At 41.7% G+C, this 26,549-nt stretch overlaps 1 protein-coding gene across 6 annotated transcripts in view; it reads right to left on the minus strand.

Moving 5' to 3' along the window:
• Positions 1 to 26,549, minus strand: part of CEP170 (centrosomal protein 170) — a 98,605-nt gene that overhangs the window by 17,984 nt on the left and 54,072 nt on the right. For 2 of the 6 annotated variants that reach the window (XM_083176290.1, XM_083176285.1), the window contains exons 11-15: positions 13,497 to 15,233; positions 9,571 to 9,826; positions 6,936 to 7,131; positions 1,958 to 2,119; positions 870 to 958 (exon numbers count right to left, since the gene is read on the minus strand). In XM_083176290.1, the coding sequence (XP_083032416.1) occupies positions 870 to 958; positions 1,958 to 2,119; positions 6,936 to 7,131; positions 9,571 to 9,826; positions 13,497 to 15,233 (2,440 nt within the window). Of the gene's footprint in view, positions 1 to 869; positions 959 to 1,957; positions 2,120 to 6,935; positions 7,132 to 7,165; positions 7,782 to 9,570; positions 9,827 to 13,496; positions 15,234 to 26,549 lie in introns of those variants that run through there. The other 4 variants (XM_083176288.1, XM_083176286.1, XM_083176289.1 and 1 more) reach the window with 4 other exon arrangements.

Here is a 26,549-nt window from a genome sequence, read left to right on the forward strand (position 1 = left end):
CGGCTTGGTGTTTGCCAAAGTGCAATGAAGGACTCCCAGACCATGAGAAACAACATTCTCTGATGAGACAAAGATTGAACGAGGCCAATACCATCCCTACCGTGAAGCATGGTGGTGGTGGCATCATGCTGTGGGCATGTTTTTCGGGGGGGGGGGGGGGCAGGAACTGGGAGATGAGTCAGGATAGAGGGAAAGATGAATTCAGCAATGTTGAGATATCCAAACTGGGGCGACGGTTAATCTTTCAGCAGAGCAACGAACCTAAGCACATACCCAAGATCTCAAAGAAGTGGTTTCAAGACAACTCTGTGAATGTCCTTGAGTGGCTCAGCCAGAGCCCAGACTTGAATCGGATTGAAAAAGCCCAAAGATAGGTGTGCCAAGCGTGTGGCATCATATTAAAAAATACTTGAGGCTGTAATGGCTGCCAAAGGTGCATCAACAATGTGAGCAAAGGCTGTGAATACTTGCACATGTGATTTCTTAGTTTTTTCTTTTTTTAATAATTCTGCAAAAAAACTTTTTTTCATGTTGTCATTATGGGGTAGAATTTTGAGGGGGAAAAAATCCTGTAATGCCAAAATATTTTGGTAGGCTTCTGAAAAACTCCTTGGAATAAATTCACTAATACCATGAGCCTGTCATTTGCATAAAATATCTAAACACAAACATTTAGATTTTTTTAAGTTACTGGATCTCTCATGTCTTCCCTATTCAGGTATACACAACTTACCTTTAAATGTAAAGAGTTTTTTTGCATTGTGATATTAAAAAAAAAAATACCCCAAAAAACAAAGAGCTCACATGTAGTATTTTGTTAAAATGTTTTTTTTTTTTTTTTTTTAATACCAACAAAAAGAATCACATACCTTATTTTATTAGCAGTTTTGTCAATAGTTTGCCTAATTTTCCGAGAAAACTGGAATACTGAAGAAAGCAGTAAACTGTCGCCCATCACCTACATAGAATAAAAATCATTTAGTTTACATTTATTACAAATTGATATGCTGTCACATACTTCTATGTCACTGTCAGACATAGCTCCCAGAAGTCTTGCTTTTTTGGGCCCAATACTGGACACCTTTCTGTTCTCTCTAGAACAGTGGTTCCAAAACTGGGGTACATGTACCCCTGGGGGTACTCTGCAGAGTTTACCGAAAATAACATTGGTAACTGCAGAAGTGGTAGAAGTCTTCCTATAGCAGAAGAAGTCTAGCATTGCGTCAATTCCGGTTCCATCTGTAGCATCATCAGTGTCTCTTTGTGCTTTAGCCGTGCTGCCCGCAGACATTAGCGTTCATCTCCCCCGTGCTGACTTGGATGAAGGAAGCAGCGGCATTAATCCTACAGGCATTAACAGCAACCGCAGAGGGACACGATTCCTGACGTATACTACTTCAGCACTACGCCTTAACCCTTTGCATGCCAAGTGACTTTGTCAAACTATTTTTCAAAATTGCCAAGCAAACATTTTTATTCATCATAACGACCTGTAATGTTTACCTTATATAGGGAATATAATCTTTTTTTACACAATTTTTTTTTTTTTTAACATTTATATAACAAATGTGAGCAACGCTGTCATTTAGCGGATATTTTGCACATTTCTCACAGAGATGTTGCCACTCAAAGGGTTAATATAATAAAATGCATAAGGACATGCCTACCACTCAATCCTACTCCACTCGTAAATACTGTGGAGATTTCAAATTGAGATGAGGGGATATTCATAAATTAAAGGCCTCAAGTGGTACAGGAGAGAAAAATGGTTGGGAACCGCTGCTCTACAACACAGGAAACACACGCACACTTTTTGCAATGAAAAGATTGATTATGTAAAGTTAAGAGTTCAGTTTTTACATGATTAATTTGGAAACTCCTAAAAGAAACAATATTCTCTTTTGTTATTTAAATCTGTTAAAATCATATCTGCACTTAGTGGCAGGCCAACACTTACTTCATCTCTGCTCCAAGTCTTTCTTCGAGTGATAACTGGTGGTTCCGAATTTTCTTTAGGCTGAGATTTTGAATCAGCTGCTTTAGAATTTGAATCTGATTTGGGCACAGTTGGGGGAATCTTTCGGAAGTTAAGGCTTTCATCAAAAACACGATCTACCAGCTGGCAGTAAACAAAAGACATTTCATAAGTTTTAGTTATACTTTTTTTTTTTTAACACTATTAAGGCACTAATATCTACAAAATCCCCCACAACATGAGCGAATACTGTATCAAAATTTGTTGACCATTGAGCCATGTTTTGAGGATTTTGTGAGTATTCATGGGTGCAAAGCATTTGTTAACACATTTACTTAGTGTGAGTTAGGATGAGTTTTGTACATTATTATTGCTTATTTATATGGGGACACATGGGTTTCACAGCACCTAACTAAGTACATGAACAAGTGAGCAAATGAAGAAAAACGACTTACAGTACAAGACAATATAGGACAATTACATGTTATACAAACATTGCTGCATCAGGGGATATGGCACTGGAATAAACATCAGTGTGGCAGAAATCAAGGACTAGGTGCCAATGTATGGAGAAAAAGATAGTCTAAGTAAAAGCACATGAGGGAAGAGGGCCCTGCTTGTGATAACGAACATTCTGAAGGAGAGGGTTATAGAGATAAGAGGGACAGAGATGGGGTAGAACTTAGAATGGGACAGGGAGTTAGGATAATGATGAAGAATTACGTCTTGAGAGCCTATTTGAAGTTCAGGAGGTGCAGAGTCTGCTAGAGAGATAGAGAATTCCAGAGGTAGGGAGCAGCATGGCCAAAATCCCAGAGGCAGGGATGGGAGGAAGTTATCAGATGTCAAGAGAGGCAGCAAGCATTTGTGGAAAGAAGAGAGTGGGCAGGAGTGTATACAGATATGGTCAGACATGCAAATGGAGAGGAATGGATGAGGACTTTGCAAATGAGTGTTAGAAACTTGAATTGGATTTGGAAGAAAGATTTGGAGAGTTAAGGCTGTCATACATCTACAGATCGATTGTCAGATTGGGCTGGTTGGAACAAAAACCTGGTAATGGATGAGAGTAAATGAAAGTTGACCATTTGCTTTGAAATGTTGGAAAACTGCCAAAAACAGTCACTCATCAATTACCAGGTTTTTGTTCCAACCAGCCAAATCTGACAATCGATCTGTAGATGTATGGCCACCTTTAAGCTGGTCATACACCTAAAGATTTATTGTATGGCTGGTTGGAGCAAAAATCGGTCTGGGTTCTCATTGCAGCGGGATGAGGCAGCAGCACAAAATCCTCTTCCTGCCTCCTTGGGCTTGCTCTATTAGCTAGAACGAGACAGGGGACAGGCAGTTTGATGCCCGAGGAGGAGCTGAGAAGAGCTACGAAAGATGCTGAAGTCCTGGCAGCCAATGTAATAGAGCTTTAAGATGGCCGCCCGCCCGCCCCAGATAAGGATCACGGATGAAGATATCTGAGAAAGACCGGGGAGGCGGTGGCCATGCAAAAGAGCTTAAAGGCAACCGCCACTGCCACAGGTGAAAGTCCAGAGAAATAAAAATATTATAGCAATCAATGTTTTATGGTTATTTTAATATTGCCTTTGCCTGGGGACTATAGGTACCCTCACAGGCTGGTACCTGTGGCTCTCCATGTATCAGCATGTGGGATAGGCTTGGTGAAACCTTTATTTCAACTGTAAAGGACACTATTACTTGCACAAGCTATTAAAATTGAACCCACTACCCAGGGGTGTGGGAGATAGCCCCAAGCTTCAGCCCAGTCCTGGGGAACCCTGGCTAGTTAGGGTGGATGAATGCTTTGACCATGGGACCCTGGTCAAGTGTTACCCTGGCTGTGGCATTACCACCCTGCTATTTAGCACGGTGCTGGTTCTTAAATTACGGGGAAACCCTACTCAATTTCTGCCCCCATTTTTAGAACCAGGGCCACACACCAAGAGCCTGGTTCTGGTTCTATAAATATGGGGGACTCCTATGCATTTTTATTTCTTCTAACAACAAGGTTTCATTGTGTCAGGGGCAGGAAGCAATAGTAGTACCACTAATTATTTAAATATTCTCCAAGTGACTAGGAAAATCACAATCAACTGAGGTGATGTATGGGCACATTCAAGATTGATCCCTGAAACAAATCTGTAATGTGTTGGCAAGTCAGAAAAATTGGAAAAAACATTTATCTGGGGGGGGGGGGGGGGGGGGGGGGAGAAATATTGGATCTAGAGAAACAATTCATTGTGATTGGTGATGTACGGGCACCTCAAGATGAGTGGGGAAGCAGCAATGAGGATAAATTGATTTTTTTTCCCCGCCCCCTATAAAATAGAAGTAAAGGTGGCCATACATCTACAGATCGATTGTCAGATTGGGCTGGTTGGGCTGCCAAAAACTCATCAATTACCAGGATTTTGTTCCAACTAGCCCAATCTGACAATTGATCTATAGATGTATGGCCAGCTTAAGAAAGATTCTTGGAAGAGAACATCTGGGAGGTAGAATCTAAATGCTTCCTAGATTTCATACACGTGGGAGAGAAGGAAATAAGTTTATTTAAACTAATTTGTTTCCAAATGTAATTGTGTGTTTTTCTTCATGTAAATTAGTAGAGATCAAAACAGCTTTTCTGAGACTCCCCTGCTATGGAGACGCAGCTGCTTAAAAGATGTTTAGCATGAGTCTTGGTGAAATATTGGTGCCCAGATGTGCAAATTGCTGGGATTCCAGCAGAGACTAATGATAAGGGTTACTACTAGATATTGGGGGTGTAGTGTGGGCACAATGTGAATAATGATTATAAAACCAATAACAGTTACCTTGTACAGTGCATGCACAATGGATATATAGGCATCTACATAGAGCCAATTCAGTGAACAGAATGGAGGCTAAGCTGGATGCATTACGCTAACGCTGTAATATTTATAAAACAGATGTAGTTATTGGATAAAATATGCATGGTGTAATATAGTGAATTCATAATGACTATGCAATACACAGGATTACCACTGTGAATAGCGTAGTGGCTGAATGCTGTGGATGTAAAAGTGTTTATGCATAGGCTATGTTAATAGCAGTAGTATTGACGCTGGAGTAACTACACAGTGGCTGCATAATGCCTGTAAAGAACACATGGAAGCAACTTCAGAATGAATGCTCTAAACTGTGCATAATAACAACAACAGAGAATGCAAGGTGTCTGCACAGTGTGGGAAAGAGTGACTTTATAGTAGGGGCAGCAACAAAAAAGCAGACCCCCACAATAATAATAATAAATGTATTACAATAAAAACTTTATTGTTACAATAGATATTCGATTAATAGAAAACACACAAAAAAAATGGATAGAGAGCAGAGCGCAAGACAGAAGGTGTTAACAAAGAAAAGATGATTGCAGAGAAGGAAAGTCATGGCTGCAGTCAGAAATGTTCACGGGGATGGCTGCTGGAAGATAATCTTCCAGCAGATGTCTATATCGGAGGGACTTCCTGGATCCCCGTGCACCCTGGGTTTCAACCCAGTGTATAATCGCTGCAGGCCACAATGATCAGGAAATAGTGTGGCATCCCTACTCAGCTTCCGCTCAGCAAGAGGTGCAGGCCTCAGCTCTTTTACTGTGCTCAGATCACTGTGGGGAGAAGTAATCAGGCCGCTTGGTGGTAACCCCTGTCTGCATGTTAGTATAGTGGAATTGGCTTATAGCCAGCGCCCCTCAAACTCTGCCCCTCGCCCACCCATGTCCCATTTTCCACTATGAATTACCCCACCCCCTCCTTTGTCACAGATCCTTTCCTGCTTCTCCATCCCACCCCTGTGAACATAGTAATTTCTTTTTTTTTAAGCTATAAACAATTTTTTTCAAAAAGGTTTCCGAAATGATATACCAGTATATTAAAAAATTAATATCACATTATTTAAATAATAGCTTTTTAACTGTGATTTTACAATGTGTTCAAATGTTTTATTGATTCAGGTTTAAATAGATATTTTTTGCATCATTTCATAAAATGTGTTGCCATTTTTGGAAAACATAGCAAGTTAAGTGGTTAAAAGAGGATGACGGTACATGCATGACTAGATACATAATAAACCAACTTTCTAATTGGACAGACTGCAGATGAAAATAGACTGCAGGACACAAAGATAATGCAAACATTGTTAAACCTCCATGTTGATTTCATTAGCTTTTCTTAAAAATATATATGGATTTATATGTTTGAAATGACTGATATTTTACAGTTACACATGTGTCCACATACATCTAGCCTCACCTTAAACAGCCAGATAGGGACTTTTCATGTGACTTTTCCATTAAAATGCTTCTTTTTCAACAAACAATGCTAATTGGGCACACAAGCAGGTTTTGCTAATTTGATATGCAGCATGCCTATATTCTGCGTAAGAATGCACCTGTATTTGCATATGAAATGCTACGCTACAGTATCTCCTGGAAAACACCATAATGTTCCATTTCATAGGCAGATACAGGCACATGGGACACAGATATGATGCATAGAATTTTAATCAGCGGACTGTGTGTATCTAAATCGCATAGTGATGCCTATAAGACACATATTTGCCACAAAAAAAATGGTGCCTGATGTTAGGAGTTGCATGGGACCAGTCAGCTTACTCACATAAGGCATCTCCTGCTGGTGTATTGAAGCAAGATGTATGAGGACACATCTGTAGCTGTACTAGATTATTAGATATATTGTAGACTGAAAAGGAAAGTGTATATACTGTAGGGGTTTCCAGTTTAACAACGTATCTTATAGAAACACAGAATACCTTTGGCTTTAAATAAACTTTTAAGATCAGATTAGTACTTTATGTCTTCTAAACAGATTAATAAATTATGTGCAAGTTTTAATAGTAAAACAAAAAGAAATGAAACCTGAAAAAAAATGGAAATTGAATGTTATAGACAAAAGGAAGAGACAAGAACCTGAATATCTTCCTGAAGATCTCCTACCTCTTCTCTGGTGTCTATAGCTGAACCAGGTGTGGTAGCTGCAGTGCTTACTGTGGTACTAGGTGCAGTGCCGGATGAAGTCACTGAATCTATTTCCCCTGCAACGTCATTTATTTCCCGAGCAATGAGAGCCAAATCTTGGCTGATCCTGCAAAATGTCGTCTGAAATCTTATGGCAAATAAGCAATTTGCAGTAAATGAGAAGACATCTCTTATAATAAGGAAGAAACTGCTGTTATCATCAATATATTCTACAACAGACATGGTTTATTCAAAATAACTTATTTGCATACAACACTTTAAACTAAAAAGAAAATGATCACATATGGATAAATCCAACTCATCCAAAGTGTGTAGAAAGTTATTTTTTTCATGAATATACATTATATTTGCCACAACCTGGATGGGTCAGCATTATACATAGTCACCAGTGTCAGAGTAGCAATTGCTTTTGAGGCTGTGCAGAGTTTAGCACTGAGGATCCCATGTTGTGGATTACTACACACCCTGGCAGCCAGGATTAGTTGGGGCAGGGGCTGCAGTGAAGGTGGTATGGTAACTGGCATCTTTTTTCACCTTCGGTCCTCTCTGCCATCCATCTTCCCCTCCTGTCCTCTTTGGCAATCATTTTCTCCCTCCTGTCCTCCATGCAATCCTTCCACAGTGTGCCACGTGATATCCCCCCTGGCTATCCTTCTCCCTTGTTACACCAGACAACCCTCTTTCTCCTCTCTTTTTCCTTACCTTAGTCACACAGTGATGGTCTGAATAGGTTTCTCTGGTCAGCGGATAGTTTGTCTGGTCCTCTCCCAGGCTTAGCTGCAGAAGACTAGGAGTTACTATCTGGCTGGAAGTGGCAGCATAGCGATTAACTCATCGCACAGAGTGCTGCCAGCAGCCTATCAGTGACTGACAGCAACTGCATCATGGGACTCCCATATTTTCTATGGGCAGCTGGGAGAGCCTGAGAGGACAGGAACTTAGAAGATAAATATTATCCCACTCCAATAATAACCTGGGTATTTTTTGGGGCTTAAAAAAATCTGGGATTGGGGGATTATCTTTCTAGTTTGCACCCCTGGATGGTCTGATCTACATACACAAAGCCAGAGGGCTTCTGTGACTACTTCAGCTAAAGATGGGTACACATACTGTATATGCAATCAGCCTTTCAATGCAATCATTTCAATCGACTAAATTACCAACCAATCAGTCTAAAATTAGCCGTGGGTCTCGCTGTTTGGGGGAATCCTCACCGTCATCTGATGGCGAGGGTTCCCACGGAACATTGAATACAGTGAGCGGCCGGTGCGGGGGTTAAACAGTGAGGGTCACTTGTTTTCAACGAGCCCTGCCTTTTAACCCCCTCGCTGGCCGCATTAAATATTGCCCAAACAGTTTTTTTGGCAATATTTAATTATTTTTTAAAAAAAAGTTCTGCTTGATGCACATTAACAAATAGTATTCAAAGGGTGTGTGTTGTAGGCATTCAAATAGGTACTTGTGTAGTTTCACAGCGGCAGCCTATGATACGTTTGAAGCTACGTAGCGTAGCCCAACGGCTGCCTTACTTGTGTAGTTTCACGGCAGCAACCTAAGCTATACGTTGTCAGCGTAGCCCGACGGCTGCCTAGCGTAGTAAGTGTAATGTCTCCGTGGCAGCCCTGCGTAGTTAGCATAGTCACCGTACTGTCCCCAGCATCCCTGGTAAGCCTAGTGAGCTCTTTCACAGCGCCGGTAACTGCCAGATCCACTGCAATGGCAGATGCCGGTGGTGAGGGGATCATGCGGGCGACGGCAGAGAGGCGCTCCATCTGTCTGACGCTTGTGCGTCTCAGTAAGTATTGCGGCAGGGTACGGCAACCCTGCCAACAGGGTTAGGGGTTTGGTACTGCGTGCGGTGTGCAAGTGCATCTCAAGCACAATAAAGGACGCATTTGTCAGTGCTCCATGTTACATACTGGCAAATGCCTCCATTTGAAACACCCCCTATCCACGCCAGTCCGAAGCGTGGCGAGCCCTGCGGGATGATGCAGATAACTTGACGTGTATTCCGCCTCCCCTCGCCACACTTTATAAAATCAAATTCACACTGACGTGGATAGTGGGGGTATGAACAAGTCGGGAGAACGTGTACTGCATCCCCACGCGAAACTCGCCACGCTTCGGGCTGGCGTTGATAGTGGGGGTGTTTCAGGAACACATTTACACCTGTCAAGTCAGGCAGGTTAAAATGGTCAATGGTTCCCCCACAATGTAATAAGCGCTGACTGACTATGCTAACTGCGTAAGCTCCGGCTAGCCCGCGAACGGATGGGAACACGAAGCTGATACTGACAGGGATGCCTGATTGACTACGCTAACTACTTAAGCGGCCACGGGAACACGCTCTATTGACTATGCTAACTAATTAAGTGAGCCGTGGGAACACTACGCTGATTCTGGCAGGGACGCTGACCGTGGGAACACTACCCTGATTCTGACAGGGACGCTACGCTAACTACATAACCGCCGTCAAACTACACAAGTACCTTCAAATATATTTAAAATAGTTGACAGACTGGTTTAATGGCTATGCATGTGCAACTTTTAAACCATATTCCCTTACCGTGCAATTTCTTCGCGATGTGCCGTCCAGTCACGGATATAATCTTCCTGTTCTTTTGCCTTATGTTTAAAAGTTGAGACATTTAAAGTGGTTGATGGTGCTATAACGGGGGTATTTCCAGTAACTTGTGATCGCTGAATTTTAATGGTTGGAGAGGCACGTAGTCGAGTGGGTTTAGGAGAGTTTAGTTTAGATCCAAACTCATCTTCCGAAGTGGAAGCATACTCTGGTGGAACCCGTCTCCATCGCGTATTGGCTGTTTATTGTTTGTTGTAATGTGGAAAAAACATAGGTCATTATTTTTTTAGGAAAATACATTAAAATCACACTAATATTTTGGAAAATTCCCCCTCATATAAATGCAAAGAAAATATTTAAGGCTATTACTATTGCAGAACTTTACCCAGCTAAAATAAAAGTATCACTATTTCAGGACTTAAAAGCAGGTAGGCAATGTAACAAAGCAATGAAGAAGGCAAGTCAGATGCTTGGTTGCATAGGGAGAGGTATCAGCAGTAGAAAGAAAGAAGTAATAATGCCACTGTATAGGTCATTGGTACGACCTCACCTAGAGTATTGTGTTCAGTTCTGGAGGCCATATCTCCAGAAGGATATAAATACATTAGAGACTGAACAAAGAAGGGCAACTAAAATGGTGCATGGCCTACATCACAAAACGTACCAGGAAAGACTAAAAGATCTTAATATGTATACTTTAGAGCAGAGAAGGGAAAGGGGGGACATGATAGAAACTTTCAAATATATCAAAGGTTTTAACAAGGTACAGGTCAATGTAATTTGTTATGTGTTTGCTCATAACTATGCTCTGTAAAGCGCTGCGGAATTTGTATGCGCTATATAAGAAACTGTTAATAAATAAAAAAAATAGGTGGGAGACATTCTTCACAGGAAGAGGAGCAACAGAACACGAGGACATGCACTGACACTAGAGGGAGGAAGATTCAGGGGAAATGTGAGGAAGAATTTTTTCACAGAAAGAGTAGTAGATAAGTGGAATAGCCTAGCATCAGAGGTGGTAGATGCAAATACAGTAGTACAATTTAAACATGCTTGGGATAGGCATATTGATATCCTTACAAAAAAATAAGGATCAAATATGGTTTGAGGTAACATGTTTTAAAAAAGGGGCAGACTAGATGGGCCAAGTGGTTCTTATCTGCCGTCAAATTCTATGTTTGTATCACTAAACTTATTTGCCAGGCCTCGTGGGAGTGATGCTATTAGTAGGTCATGCCCCTTGATGGCAGACCATGTCCCCAAATCATCAGGTGCGCGCCTTTGGCACGTGCAAGGGTCCCTCCTCAGTCTGTTCAAAAGTTGGGAGGTACAGTATGTATTACTGCTTTCTAGAGTAATTAAAACCCATTTTCCTAATAACTCTGTACCAGCATCTGATGCATCAGTGTAAAAACTAAAAAGTGAGACCATACTATCAGCTAGCTTTTTGAAGCCAGGCAAGAGAACTTTACTTTGGGTGCCTTTTTATGATCTTTTTTTTTTTTTATTGAGTAAATAATTATTTTTTTTAACGGTAATAATAAAAACAGCAAAAGAAAAAAAAGGGGTTAAGATATATTCACAAAAAGGGCACAGCGATATCATCACATTATGAAAAGCCTTAAATCAGGCATGTCCAACGTTGGCCCTTCAGATGTTGTAAAACTACACATCCCAGCATGCTTTGCAATAGTTTAGCATTCTCTAATAGCAAAACTGTGGCAAAGCATGCTGGAAAGTGTGTTGTATACACAACATCTGGAGGGCCAACGTTGGACATGCCTGCCTTAAATCAATGTAAAACCCGCCCTCCACCGCCGCTCACCTCCCCTGATGAGAACAGCTGTCAGCTGTTCCACCTGCATCCCCCCCCCGTCACACTGACACGACGCTGAGGTCTGTGTTTAACACAGACCTTAGTGTCAGGGGGCAACTGGAATAGCTGGCAGCCACCCTCAGCAGAGGTGAAAGGTCCAGCGTGTAAGCTCTTTGGAGCATTGTGCTGGAAGCCAGCTTCAGTGATTGGCTGCCAGGCTCACGAGCTGGCGTCAGATTTCAAATAGCCGCTGGGGTCACCCAGTGTGGTGGGAGAAGAGAAATCTTGGTTTCTCCCCTCAATAAGTAAGGAGGCAGCAACAGAAGAGGCCAGGCAGTATTACTGGCAAACTAAATCTGTGTCACTGCTGGGGGCATTATATGTGTTTTACTGCGGGGGGGTTATATGTGTTTTACTGCTGGGGGGGGGGGGGGGGCATTATATGTGTTTTACTGCTAAGGGGGGGGGGGTGCGGGCATTATATGTGTTTTACTGCTAAGGGGGGGGGGCATTATATGTGTTTTACTGCTGGGGTGGGGAGCATTATATATGTTTTACTGCTGGGCACATTATATGTGTTTTACTGCAGGGGGGGGCATTGTATGTGTTTTACTGCTGGGGGGGGGCATTATATGTGTTTTACTGCTAAGGGGGGGGGGGCATTATATGTGTTTTACTGCTAAGGGGGGGACATTATATGTGTTTTACTGCGGGGGGCGGCATTATATGTATTTTACTGCTGGGAGGCATTATATGTGTTTTACTGCTGAGGGGGGGGGGGCATAGCATGTGTTTTACTGCTGGGGGGGGGGGGGCATTATATGTGTTTTACTGCTGGGGGGCATTACATGTGTTTTACTGCTGGGGTGGGGGGTATTATATATGTTTTACTGCTGGGGGGCATTATATGTGTTTTACTGCTGGGGGGCATTATATGTGTTTTACTGCTGGGGGGCATTATATGTGTTTTACTGCTGGGGGGGCATTATATGTTGTACTGTACATACATTACATTTTGTGCAGGGCACTACTGGTGGCATTTTGTGCAGGGCACTACTGGGGGGTTCTAAATGTGTTGCCAGCTTGAAGTCTTTAGTCGCATCTAAGGAGACAATTATAAAGGAGGACTCATCCCCATGAGACTTGGCCTTTATACAATCTTACTACAATATTGGTAAATTTATTTTCAATGGGTAATAAAAGAGATGAAAGCATTTTCAGTCTATTAATACAGATATGATGGAAAGAACAACAGAAATGCTATATACAGATGCATCCTTCCTCATCAAGCCTCCATACTTAATGAGTCACAGCACATAAGGGGCATGAGAGCAACCAGCTCCTTATCAACGAGGCCAGCACTGAAATGTTGCGTTACAGTGTTTTTCATGAAGACACTGTAAATGTAGCATTTCTTACTGTATGTAGATACAGCCACCGATAGAACATTGTCATACATCATTTTAATCAGCAAAGGCTGCTTGTGTATCTTATGTTTCACATTATGTTAGTAAACTCGCTCACAACTTGGTGAGACTAGAAGGTAAAAACTATTTTATACAACTGTAAAACCTATCCTAATTTTTGGTGACTAGAGATGACAGTGTGACAAAGATGAAAATTGTCCTTCACTATAGTGTCCTATATACTAGATTAAATGTACTACAAAAACTCAACAGTGAAAAAGATAAAAAATAGAATACATGAGCATTGTGTTGTAAAAACAGCAGTGAAATCTGTCATACTCTGACATCAAAAGCGATGATACATAGCATTATTATTAACAAAACTAGCTCAACCTCTAATATAATATAAAGTTAAAAAAGTTTTAGAATCTTCCCATAACAATGCTCACACATACTTTATACCTATGTACTAACGTTATACCTAAATTGTTAAACAGTGATGACGAGATACAATAATGTAACAATCTTGAACTGTACTATATTGATACTTTAGACAATTTTTGAAATGTTCCTTTAATATGTATACTCTGTATGCCGTTTTTCAATGCTTCTGCTTCAATAAATAATCCCCCCAAAAAGTTTTATTGCAAATATACCAAAATAAAAAGGTCAGTTAAAACCTTTACCTGATGGAGAACCGTGACTTGGTGGCGCAGTCTTTGTTTTGGCATCTGATAAGCGAGATATGCTGTTAGCTCTGGCTCTCGGAGAACTTTTTCCATCGGTAGTTGCTGCAGATTTTAGTCCACTCCTGCTGGCATATTCTGTAGTCCGACACGATCCAGAACCTTTTGATATTGTTGCTTCAGAGTCACTGCGGGCTGATAAAGAACCAAGTCTTGTTCTTCGTGGCTGTGCTAGCAAATCAATTCTTGAAAGAGGTTTCTTACCAGTAGGTTGTTTTGATGTTGAACTTGTTGTAGAAACTTCAGAGGCAACAGACGCTCTATCATTATCCCCAATTTCTGTATCTGAAGTCTCACCTAAGCGTGATCTGCGCAACAGTGAAGTCCTAGTTGGTCGTGGCCTTGGGAGAGTGATTGACTTGTTAGCTGCTGTTGCTTTTGATGTAGCATATTTTTCATCTGCAGAAGCAAACTGCGCTTTGGTAAGTGGCTTTCTAGAATAGCTTTCTTGGTCAGATGACAAAATATCTGAGACAGCTGAACAAGGTAAACTAGAAGTCTGATCATCATCAGTCAGGTCGAGAGATGGTGGCCTATTTCTTGTACTTGTTCGCAATACCTTCCGAATTTCAGTTCTAGTTGCAACCTCTTTGACATGGGGTTTACTTTTTCGTTCATTCCGCTCTCGATTTATAGCCGCTGATGAATTAGGAGGGTCTTTAGAAGGAGAAGAAGTTGAGGATTTCTCTTTATGTAGACTGCTGAGGCTTTTTCGCTTTTGGGGACATTTTCTATCTGACTCACCAGCTACAAAACTAATGGTGCTTGCTGTATCAACATCTGACTCTGGGGATATAGAATTATCTTGGGTATAGCTAGGTGTTTTTGGATCCTCATCGGGTTTGCTTTCATCCCGGAGCTTTGCTTCAAGAAAAGCCATGACTGCTTCTGTATCTTTCAAAAGGAGAGTAGTATCCATGCTAGAGTCAGTGTCTACAGAGTCACTTCTCCCTCTTATATTGTTCACAGATGTAAAGGGAAAGCCTGGTGATAAAACAGGATGTTTGTTAATGTGTGGAATGAGTTCTATTGGGACGTTTGAGCTTGGTTTGTCTATAGTGAAACTACCCTGTCTCACTAACGGCCTTACATGCTCCTTTTTCTCAGTTTCGGCATTTTTAAATTGATTATTACTGGAAACATCATTTTTTTGACTAGTTTCATGGGGCATGTCTACAGCTTTCTGTAGTTTGTACACATTTTGGGATGATGAATCGCCTTTACAAGCTGGCGGCTTACTGGATAATTTTGAAGAGGTCAGCTGATCTTTAGTCTGTTCACGCTGAGTTTTGCATACTACTTGTTTTTTAGCAGCATTTGCAGAGAGAAGGACATCTTTCCTGGACGTCTCAAAACTTAATCTCGAATAATCTGCAAGGTTTCCTGTCTTTTCCAATGAACTATCTGACAGTTTACTCGGCTTATCCATACTTCGTCCATATGGAACATACACGTTGTCTGTTTTGCTAATATAGCTAGGTGCTTCTTTCTCCTGCAACTCTGTATCTTGCTTTTCTCCAATATCGGACCTATGCTTAAATTTACTAATAGAAGCATGTGTGCTATATTCTTCTTTTGGAGGCTTTGGCAAAGTTCTTCTTTTACAATCATTTTGACCAGTCATAGAGGTGACAGATTCACCTTGATGTGATGCTCCAGATTCGCTCATATCTGCACCTAAAATAAGTAGAACATTTTCAATCAGTTCCTTATAGCTTTGAAACATTATAGCATTTTGCAGAACGTTACAGCATCGGACAAATGTATAATGTATTTAAAAATAAAAAAAATAATCAGCTGCTTGTGTCACCCCGGGAGACCATCAATCCCGAATAAACAAAGTGGTAAAAATACAGGGGGTTGGGGAAAACACCAGCGCTCAAACTTGAAAATTATGATTCAAGAGCAGGATTTTAGTAATATCCAACACCTACTTAAATGTCCATACACATGTGCATAAATGGATGTAGACGATCAATCAAGGAAAATGAAAGCTCCTATCCCCGCATGCAGGCAGACACTTACTTCAGAGTTCTGTCTCGCATGCACGTAGCGTTTTCTTTTAGACAGCTGAAACTGCATTCATACACAATCCTCTCAATGCTATAGAACTTACTTTCCAAATCTATCTCAAGTTTGCGTTGTTATAGCCACACGATCCCTCTCATTCAAGAATAAAAACTTCATGTAAAATGAGTGAGCAGACTGTGGGGTTTGGTTGGCAGCAGTTTTTATCTACAAATTAGTCTTTGAATTTGTATGTTTCCAATACTAGTTTTTTTTCTGCTCCATATAGTCATACACAATATACAAGTGTGACATGAAATTATTAATGTCTTCTGGTGCATCCTAGTTGCATTGCATTACTACTCAATGCCAGTAAGTTGCAAGGGACCTGGTTACTCACTCGTTCCATGGCGTATTGAGGCTAGAGAACGCACTTGTAGTTACAACTTGCACAATTCACTGTACTTTCTCATCTCCGCGGCCACCGCTTATGCTAGGGAACTTACATAGCGTAACCCGCACCACCCTGGGTCCACGCCACCATCTATTACCCTTTGTAAAGTTGTGGCGAGCGAAGCGAGCCCACAAGGGGTCGATGGTGCTATTCTCAAATCGGCTACCGAACCTGGAGTAAGCAGTGGCCACAAAGATGAGGAAGTACCAAATTCACTTCTATTATATCACATGTAAATACTGGTTTGTTACGATGAATTTTCTATATTTAGTTGTATGTGACCATCTGAATATCTGTCCGGTTTAGATCTGTGTTGTTCTGTGTAACTCACCTTATTGGATTTCAGAGTGTCCTATTAATTGAGGTATGTGCTTTCTAAACCCCTTGGCTGAGTATAATGCAACCCATCACATCATGATGTTTCTCCAACAGCCCAAAGCCAGCAACTGCCTTGCACCAGCACAGTGCCTGTAATCACTAACTGTCATGCGCCAGCACAGTGCCTGTAATCATCAGCTGCCATGCGCCAGCACAGTGTATGTCTGCTGCCCAGAGCCAGGAGCTGGTATAGTACCTATGTTCTCCAACTGACTTGAGCAGGAACCAGAGCAATTTTGGTGATCATAAATTACCCAAAGTCTAGACACGGCATAGTTTCTGTAATCATTACCTGCCTAAAGTCAGAAACTAGAAAAGTATTTGCATTAATGAATATTAATTTCATCAAACAGTTACCATGGTTATTTTGTTAGATTCTGCATAAAACGTACCCCAGAAGCTCATTTGAGCAGGGTCATATTTACCTCATTTATGCTACTGTAGGGTACAGCATGTCATTGTTTACATGATATCATGATATTGTAAATGTACTGTGACGTTGATACTTTATAATGTAAAAAATAATGTTGTGTTACTATTAGTGATGTGTATTATGTGTGCATTTAAATAGCTTTGACACAATCCAAAATCAAAGACCAGGCATAAGGGACAGGAGGGGTTAAACAGAAAATCACATCAAAGATATGAATACAACCAGGAAATAATACTTCAAAACATATACACTATATGGGCAAAATTATTTGGCCATTCCATGTTAATGACTGAATTCAGGTGTTTCAATCAGACCCATTGTGTATAAAATCAAGCACCTAGCTGTGCAGTCTGCATTTGTGATACAAAAATGGGTCAATCTGAAGAGCTCAGCGACTTGTGTTTCTGTTATTTGATGCCACCTATTGGTTTGTGAGATTTCATCCCTGCTGGATATCCTATGGTCATTGTCATAAGTGACAATGGAGCAGATGTATTAAGCTTTAACAAGAGATAAATGAAAGGGTGGTAAGGAGAGATAAACGTCCAGCCAATCACCTGCTAACTGACATGTTACAGGCTGTGTTTGAAAAAAAAGTCAGTAAGTAGCTGATTGGCTGGACGTTTATCTCTCCATATCACCCTTGCATTTATCTCTTGTTAAGGCTTAATACATCTGCCCCATTATAAGAAAATACAAGCATTTAGGAACATGTAAAATCAGAGCAGGTTCACAATTGCTAAGGCACATGGGGCCTTATTCAGATCTGAGCTCAGTACAATTTTTTTTTTTAAATGGGCAAAAACATGTGCACTGCAGGTGTGGCAGATGTAACATGTATAGAGACAGTTAGATTTGTGTGAGTTATTTTGTTTCTGTGCAGGGTAAATACTGTCTGCCTTTTACACTGCAATTTAGATTGCAGCTTCAACACACCACACCCAAATGTAACCCTCTCTATACATGTTACATCTGCCCCACCTGCAGTGCACATGGTTTTGCCCATTTTCCAAACAGATTTGTACTGAGCTCAGATCTGAATAAGGCCCATGGTGTATAAAAGCCACCAACGCTCTGCTGATTCCACGGATGAGTTCTGAAATTCCACTGGCATTATTGTTGGCACAACTGACGGGAGCTGAATGGAATGGGTGTCCGTGGCTGAACAGCTGTATTCGAGCATTACATAAAGTCAAATGCCAATCGTTGGATGGAGAAGTGTAAAGCACACCAACACTGGACTATGGAGCAATGGAAATGTGTTCTGTGGAGTGACAAATCATGCTTTTCTGTTTGGAAGTCAGATGGGCAAGTCTGGGTATGGTGAATGCCAGGAGAACGTTATCAGTCTGACTGCATTATGCCAACTGTGAAGAAGTTTGGTGGTGGAGGGTTAATGGTATGGGGCTCTTTTTCAAGGCTAGGCCCAGTATCTATAGTGATTGGCAAGCTCAATTCTTCACCAAACCACGACAGATTGAACAATGTTATGCTTCCAAGTTTGGGTGACTGTGCCCCAGTGCACTATGTAAGGACTATAAAGACATGTGTTGATGAGTTCAGTGTGGAAGAACTTAATTGGCCTGCACAGAGTCCTGACCTCAACCCCATTGAGCACTTTTGGGATGAACTGGAACAGAGATTGAGCTAGGCCATATTGTCCAACATCAGTGCCTGATTTAATATATGCTCTACATAATTAATGGGCACAAAGTCTCCAAATCTTGTAGAAAACCTTCCAAGAAGAGTAGAAGCTGTTATAGCTGCATAAGGGAAACAACTCCATATTACATAGTAACATAGTAATTAAGGCTGAAAAAATACGTTAGTTCATCGAGTTAAAAATATCTGACTTGTAACTACTCACTTGAATAAGTCATATCTATAGGATTCCCTTAGTGGCCAAAAATGCATCCAGTTTTGTTTTAAATTCATTACCAATAGCTGCTGTAACCACCCCCACCGGCAAGGAGTTCCAGAGTTTTACTGCTCTAATGGTGAAGAATCCTTTTATTAATTCAGTACGGAATTTCTTTTCCTTGAGCCTCAGCACATGCCTAAGCATAGACCTGTTAGTAAACAAATCAACTCCCAGTTCCATATGATTCCCAATCCTGTATTTGAGCATACTAATCATACCACCTCTCAACCTCCACTTCTCCACTGAAAACATATTCAGCCTGGTTAACCTATCTTTGTATTCTAGTGATTCAAGACCTTTTACTAGCTTTGTCGCCCTTCTCTGTACCTGTTCCAATCAATTTACGTCCTTTTTAAGGTGCGGTGCCCAGAACTGATATTAAAAGTAGATGTTTTTTAATACGTCATTGCAGTCCCTGTTTGTGTAATGGACAGGCGTGCAAATACTTTTGTCCATATAAATGTACCTTTCTCAGATAAGGCAGACAAAAATGACTAGTTACCCGTGAAAGCATCTTGACCTCGGCAGATCAGAGTTGATAGACTACCATGTTAGCACAACCTGTTGTCTCAAATTCAAAATATTTATGGGTCTTCGACTTGATAAGATTCTTAACTAAACACAGCAGCTTAGGAAAACACAGATATTGGTTCAGGTTTTGCTGTTACACACTATAGGTGCTGATAGGCTAAGGGGGGTATTCAATATAGGATCACGGCTGTCGATCCCTGCCGACAGCCATGATCCTGGCCCGTTTGCGGTCAGCCCAACAGCTGAACGACAGGTGTCAGTGTCCTGCCTGCCGATGGGCGCAAAGGGGGCGTGGCCGTGAAAACGGCCGTGGACAGCTCCTAAAGTCGGGCCCGTTCTGCCGTGATCCCGCTTCAATGCTGCCGCTAAAGACAACATTGAATAGGGAGCCGCTGCTATTTCCCCAGTCAGAAATAGCAGCGGCATATTGAATACCCCCCCCTAAGGATGTTCTGCTCCTGTAGCGTCCTCCTCCCATCCAAACATAAACAGCATGTCACACTGCTCTAATTAAGGAGGAGGAGACGGAGGCATCCTTCCTGAGTGTTACAAGTATAGGCACATCACTGCAGAGAGCAGGACAATGTAGCAGAGTGGGTGACCAACAGTCAAAAGGTCAACACCACAATGTTGGATGTCACTATGGTTAAAAGGTGACTATCCAACATGTTCACACATGAATGCGGACACTTAAAATTTTAGGTTTAAGTTTAATATTGGGTGCAGAAATTACCTGTCAACATGTTGGATTGTGATTAGTGTGTGCGCGACAAGCGGGATGCTGGCAGGCAGAAGACAGTGGCATCCCGCAAAACAGTATGCTGACAGGCGCTGGGTTTTCCTGCAGCTTGACATTCTGCCGTTTATATGAGTTTTGATATTGTGATTTGACAAAACATACAGAAACAGCCTTATTGGTGCATGCAACCTATAAATTAATAGCTGTGGTAGTATAAAACGCAATACAATGAGTGTTTAGATCATCACCACAAATAGTACAATGGTTAGGTTTACTTATAATATCTGAAGTGCTTATGACAGGATAATAAAGCACAAAATGTTATGGTCTGGAAGGCTGCATGAAGCCCTCATGATGCCAGTACTCCAGGTACAATTGTAGTGCCTAATTTACTTTCTCTGCTGATTAAACCAACAAATTGTTATTTTGTACCCATTTATACATTTAACTGCCATATTTCTGCTAGTCAGGTAAGTAAAAAATCAAACAAACAAACAAACAAACAAACAAACAAACAAGAAAGACACCCCCCTCCCCCTTTTTTTAAATTAGAATACAGTTTTTTCCACCTATCAAAGGCCTGCAGCTATAGAGGTTTAGCTATTGCACTACACCTCCCAGTATGTGTTTTCTGGTCCTTAACTTCACATTATTTCTATTTATTTGGTTTAATAGCCATTTTCAATAGAAAGGCGGTAAAAGTAGCATAATTTAGCATGTATCTTAGACCAGTGTAGCTCCCATGTAAAGCAATACAGCTTAACAGTCTTATCCATAGCGCTCATCCTTTATTACTAAATATTAGCAAGGCCTCACAATCTGAATCTATGCCTTCAATAAGTACATGTAAATTGTATTTACTGTAGCTGTGGACTGAGGTGCTTGTAAGGAGTTTGTAGAACCGTGTGGAGCCATGTGGGGAGGAAATTGTATTTACTGTATCTGTGGACTGAGGTGCTTGTAAGGAGTTTGTAGAACCGTGTGGAGCCATGTGGGGAGGAAATTGTACTTACTGTAGCTGTGGACTGAGGTGCTTGTAAGGAGTTTGTAGAACCGTGTGGAGCCATGTGGGGAGGAAATTGTATTTACTGTAGCTGTGGACTGAGGTGCTTGTAAGGAGTTTGTAGAACCGTGTGGAGCCATGTGGGGAGGAAATTGTATTTACTGTAGCTGTGGACTGAGGTGTTTGTAAGGAGTTTGTAGAACCGTGTGGAGCCATGTGGGGAGGTTTGAGCTACAAATAAGAGTCCTAAGAGAAAGTTTGATGTCAAGTGGGAAGATGTGATTTGCATTTAAGAGGCATGTGGGGATAAAATATGAAAAATAGATCACTGGGAATCACATAAGTAGGGAAATTCCCACAGCATTATTTGAAAGAGGAGACCCCCTTTTGTTAAATGAGGGTGCTACCAAGTTTATTGAAGCTGAGATAAGGCAGATCCTTGCCTATGTGTGGCCTTCTTAATGATTTATGCAGTGTATGGGGATATTATCAAGTGACAGTCACCAGGCAACAACTACCAGGGGTAGGGCACTCATGAGCTTTTTGTTAATAGGGTGATGGAACTAGGGAGTGCAATGAGCAAAGTTTCACTCCTCCAGAGACGCAATTGTGCACCAATGTAATGGTCAAATAATTCTGCCGCTTCCTTTCCTGGCCACCACATGCAGAAACTGCCAGGTGGGGAAGCAGGACTCTTTACGTAAATGCTGAGGACAACCCCCCCTTTACCATTGTACTGAAGGGTTTAACAAATACAACAAAGATCAGTATAAGCATCACAATCTTTTTTAATTATACTACTAAACAAAAATTGTTAATAAATGCTATGACAACAAATGTACAAAATATTTGCAAGGACAATGTAAAATATAAAATGAATAAGAGATATTAGTAAGTTTAAAGTTGATCTTCATGTGATTTCCTCAGCACAACATTACCTCCTCTGCACATTAAGGGAGGTCTTGCAGCACTAGTGGTAAAAGGGGTTCTAAGGAACATATAGGAATATGGGGTGAAATTTAATAGGATGAGAGACTTGGTAAGAAATCTCCATTTTTTTTTTTTTTTAAAGTGGCAATAATTTACACTTTAAAACCAGTTTGATTTTGAATTGTAAATGATTGCCGCTTTAAAAAAACTGGAGATTTCTTACCAAATCTCTCACTTTCTGAACCTCTCATCCTATTCAGTTTTACCCATAGTGTTATATTGGGCAGTACGGACGGTGTAATGGTTAGCTGCCTCACAGCGCTGAGGTCATGGGTTCTATTGCCACCATGGCCGTAACTGTGCAGAATTAGTATATTCTCCCCGTACTTGCGTGGGTTTCCTCCGGGTACTCCGGTTTCCTCCCACAATCCAAAAATATACTGGTAGGTTAATTGGCTCCCAAAAAATTAAACCTAGAATGTCTGTGTGTGCGTGTATATGTGGTAGGGAATATAGATTGTAAGCTCCACTGGGGCAGGGACTGATGTGAATGTTCAAAATATTCTCTCTGTAAAGAGCTGCGGAATCTGTGTGCGCTATATATGAAACTGCTAATAAATAATAAATATTGAAAACAGTGGTAGCCTGAAGTGTTCTTTGGTGGGTTTGACGTTAAAGTTCAAGTATTCTGAAGGTTAGAAAGCAGCAAATGTGAACTTAGGGGAAAGATTGCAATAACATTATTGGTAGCTATATAGGCGTACACACTGAATAGTGGTACTCAACTCAAGACTATTTATCCTAAGAGATAGCAGAAGCCATACACTTTTTATAGTGTATTTTCATATGACCAGGGTTCGACCATTCTATTTTACTGTGACTAGAGAGAACATATGAGAGTGGAATCTCCTCAGGCTGTTTGTGTAGCTGAGGGAATTACAATTGGGACTGTGCACTGTCACTTGGGTTAGTGCACATGTATTGGGACAAAATGTAGTTTATGTAAGGAAACCAATGTAATAAATGAAACTATATTATACTTGTAAGGTGAACACCCCAGTATATGGTTGAACATGGTTATTATTATTATTATATTTGTATTTATATTTATAAAGGCGCCATAAGTGTTTTGCAGCACCCTACAAAGGAACAGTACAGGGAGAAAAGACTAAACATTACAGTAAGCAAATAACAAAAATAGGAGTACAGGTAAAAAGAGCACCACAATTCAGTACACAGTACAGCTTAGATGTAAGTAGTGAGGATGTGATCAACGTACTATTAGGGGCTGGTGGCCAAATATGGAGATGAGTGAAGATGTGGGAGATGCTTGCCGAGTGTTTGAGTATGGGAGAGCTGTAAGCGAAATGTAAAGAGAAGAGGGCTTTGACAATGCGAAAGAAGAGGGCCCTGCTCTTAGGAGCTTACAATCTAGTATGGTTAATTATGAATATCTTCGGGCATAACGCGGCGCTGCAAAAATATTTTTAACATTGCAATTTTTGATAGGCTTATGTTTGGTGAAAATGCCACAAGTGTGCCCAATTCAATTCATGTATATTCCATTGGCTACAAATCTCCTGTGTCACTTGATCTCAGTATTCTTCACTGCCTCCTTTGAGTCTGCTTTAGTGAGCACTATCTGGAACTAGGTGGCTCCATGGTCAGGGTCCTGGTCTGATTATGTACTTCATTCTCTGCATTCCCAGATAAGCTTTCACTGCCCTTTTCAATATTCCCTGAAATGCTGTTTGATGAATAAAAACACAAATGGAAAGAAAAATATTTAATTAATATTAACACTATATACCCAGATGGTGACATACTTGGGAAGCTATGTGACAGTGCCTACTTGGAATCCTTCTCAAAATGGACCATTAGCGACCTCTGCCCTATATTGCAAATGTATAGGTTATTATATATGTAAATGTCATTATGTAGGCTAAACAATAAGACGCACATAGTGGGGAAATATACATACTAGCTTTTGTGACAAATGTTTGATTTAAAACGTAATGTTCAATTAAGATGTTACCAAATTACTAGGTTAGAACTACAGAACGAGCAATTACTGCTTCATGTAGCTATACACACACAGTACATGGCGGGAAAATATGCATCCTAAGCACTTTGCCGCACATTAGATGTTAGAATAGGAAACAAATCCCAAGACCACAGGTACAGTACATGGAAATTTAATATGAGTTTATTTTTTACAATTCTAGCTTATTTACCTTTGTGTTGATAAAGATTCCATGTCATTCACCAGCTCTTGGCAAACAGCAGTCCAACATTCCTGCCGTTTGTTCAGTCAAAAGAAAGAAATAAAGTAGTGGTTGTGTAAAAAGACTGATTTGCATTTAATGAAATCAATCTGCCTTCATCTCCATCCTTCGTAAGTCACATGGTTGACTACACACATCTCTAGCTGGAAACATCCTGTTTTGAGACAGGATGTGGTCAGGATTTACAAGACAAAAAGCTGTTATGAACGCTCTTGTTAACAGCAAGTGGGTAAGTACAGTATGCAATCCAACAGAGGCGAATGGCTTTTTCAATGGAGAGACATGATGAGAATGCTGTGAAATGGAACAAGCAGCATCCAAAAAGAAAGGGCTGTGGTGGAGCAGAAGGCAAATGCAATTATGAAAGCCAATGCACGCACTTAGTGAGTCGGCTTGTAAAAATGCAAGTCAGACAAGGGGCAGTATTTAATGCCAATTATGGCGATGTGCAGCGAATCCTGTTTAGGATTCGTTGCAAAGTCGCCACGTTCCGGAGGGCTGGAGCATTCGCTGCCAGCCCTCCCTGTCGCCCTATTCAATGCCGCAGGGGCTCACTGCCCGTGACGGCGAATTTTAACCAGAGTCGGGGGATGGCGGCAGGCAAAGAGATGGAAGTCTCCCTGCCTGCGCTGGAGTGTGTGTGGGGTGAACATTGAATAGGGTGAATCTGATTTTCAGTGAAAAAGATTCACCGCAAGGGGCAGTATTCAATGATAAATTACTGTTTAGGATTCACTGCACATTTGCCGTGTTCCGGAGGGCTGGAGCATTTGCTGCCAGCCCTCCCTGTCAACCTAATTCAACGACGCAGGGGCTGTTCGCCGCAGGAAGCCGGGGAACGGCAGCAGGCAGGGAGATGGAAGCCTCCCTGCCTGCCCCAGAATGTGTGAGGGAGAAGAAGGGCTCGCGTCGACACAGGCAGCACAAGCTGCCCCCCCCCCCCCCAGGAGAGCTGGCAGGGGACAAGGGGGAAACGGTCATCTGTCAGACCAGACTTAGGTCGACAGTCATTAGGTCGACCCCGGACTGTCGACTGTCCCCAAGGTCGACATGGCATTAGGTCGACATGAGTTTTTCACTGTTTTTTGAGCCGACAGGCGGTATTTCATACCCTACCATCCACTAGGGCGTGGTGGGAGAATAAAAAAGTGTGCCGAGCGCAGCGAGGCACTGTGCCCGAAGCATTGCGAGCGGCTGCGGTTCAACTCCAACTGTGTCCATGTCGACATTCGGGTAAAAAAAACAGTAAAAAACTTATGTCGACCTAATGACTGTCGACCTTGAGCCATGTCGACCTTTAACCCTGTCGACCTTGGGTACAGTCGACCTTCCAGGGTCGACCTAATGACTGTAGACCTAAGTCTGGTCTGACAGATGTACCGATTCCGGACAAGGGTAGGTAGCCGCTGCACTGCTCCCGCTCGTGCAGCCCAACCCTAACACTCCCTTCTAAGGACTTAACCCTAGCCCTCCCTCCCCGAAGCCTAAACCTAATGTTCCCACAGCCTAATCCTAAATCCTCTGCTAATGCCTAAACCTAGTCCTCCACCCCCCCCCCCCCCCCCCGTTCAGGATACTGGCAGTCAGTATTCTTGGGTCCGTGCACAATCATTGATGTTGGGATTTCGTCGCTGGTCTTCTGGCCACAAGGCGGAATGCCGTCATTCTGACAATGGTCATTCTGGTCAAGATGCTAACTGCATTCCTGTGTAGGACCTCAATCTTACCACAGCACCCCTATAATGGCTCCTCAAGCTGCAGTAACCTAATTGGTTACTTGGCTACATCACACGTTTTTCTAATTATTATTATTTGAAAACAAATCACTACAAAAAAAAAAAAAAACAGATGCTCATGTCAAGAGTAGATACAAGGGGAGGGGGTGATTAGTGTGATCACATTCCCAGTGTGATCCCCATTAGTGTGATTGCAAAGAGGGGAGGACTGTTGCAGCCTCAGTCCAGACCCAGTGCAGCCTTGCTCACACAACATGTGCTGGCTGCTACTGGCTGACCGCTTCAGGTGAGGAAGTTGAAAGGAAGTGAACTCGTGCAGCACTACATTCCCCAGCAGGCTAAGCAGAGCGGGCAAAGTACCTCTCCAAGCTGACGCCTCTCAGCTTCGCATACCCTTGCTGAGCGGGTAGCGCTGGCACTGTGTGTGACAGCGTATGCACCCACGTGCTGTGTGCAGAGCACCACTGGCACACATCTACTTATGGCCTTGCTTGATCTGTGTGCGACAAAGTCTGACCGTATGAAGTGTGACTATGTAACAGCCATGGCTTTTTGAAGCAAAGTTCCTGGTTCTTG

The sequence above is a fragment of the Crinia signifera genome, chromosome 3, assembly GCF_055691185.1.
Source record: "Crinia signifera chromosome 3, ASM5569118v1, whole genome shotgun sequence".
Lineage (NCBI taxonomy): Eukaryota > Metazoa > Chordata > Amphibia > Anura > Myobatrachidae > Crinia > Crinia signifera.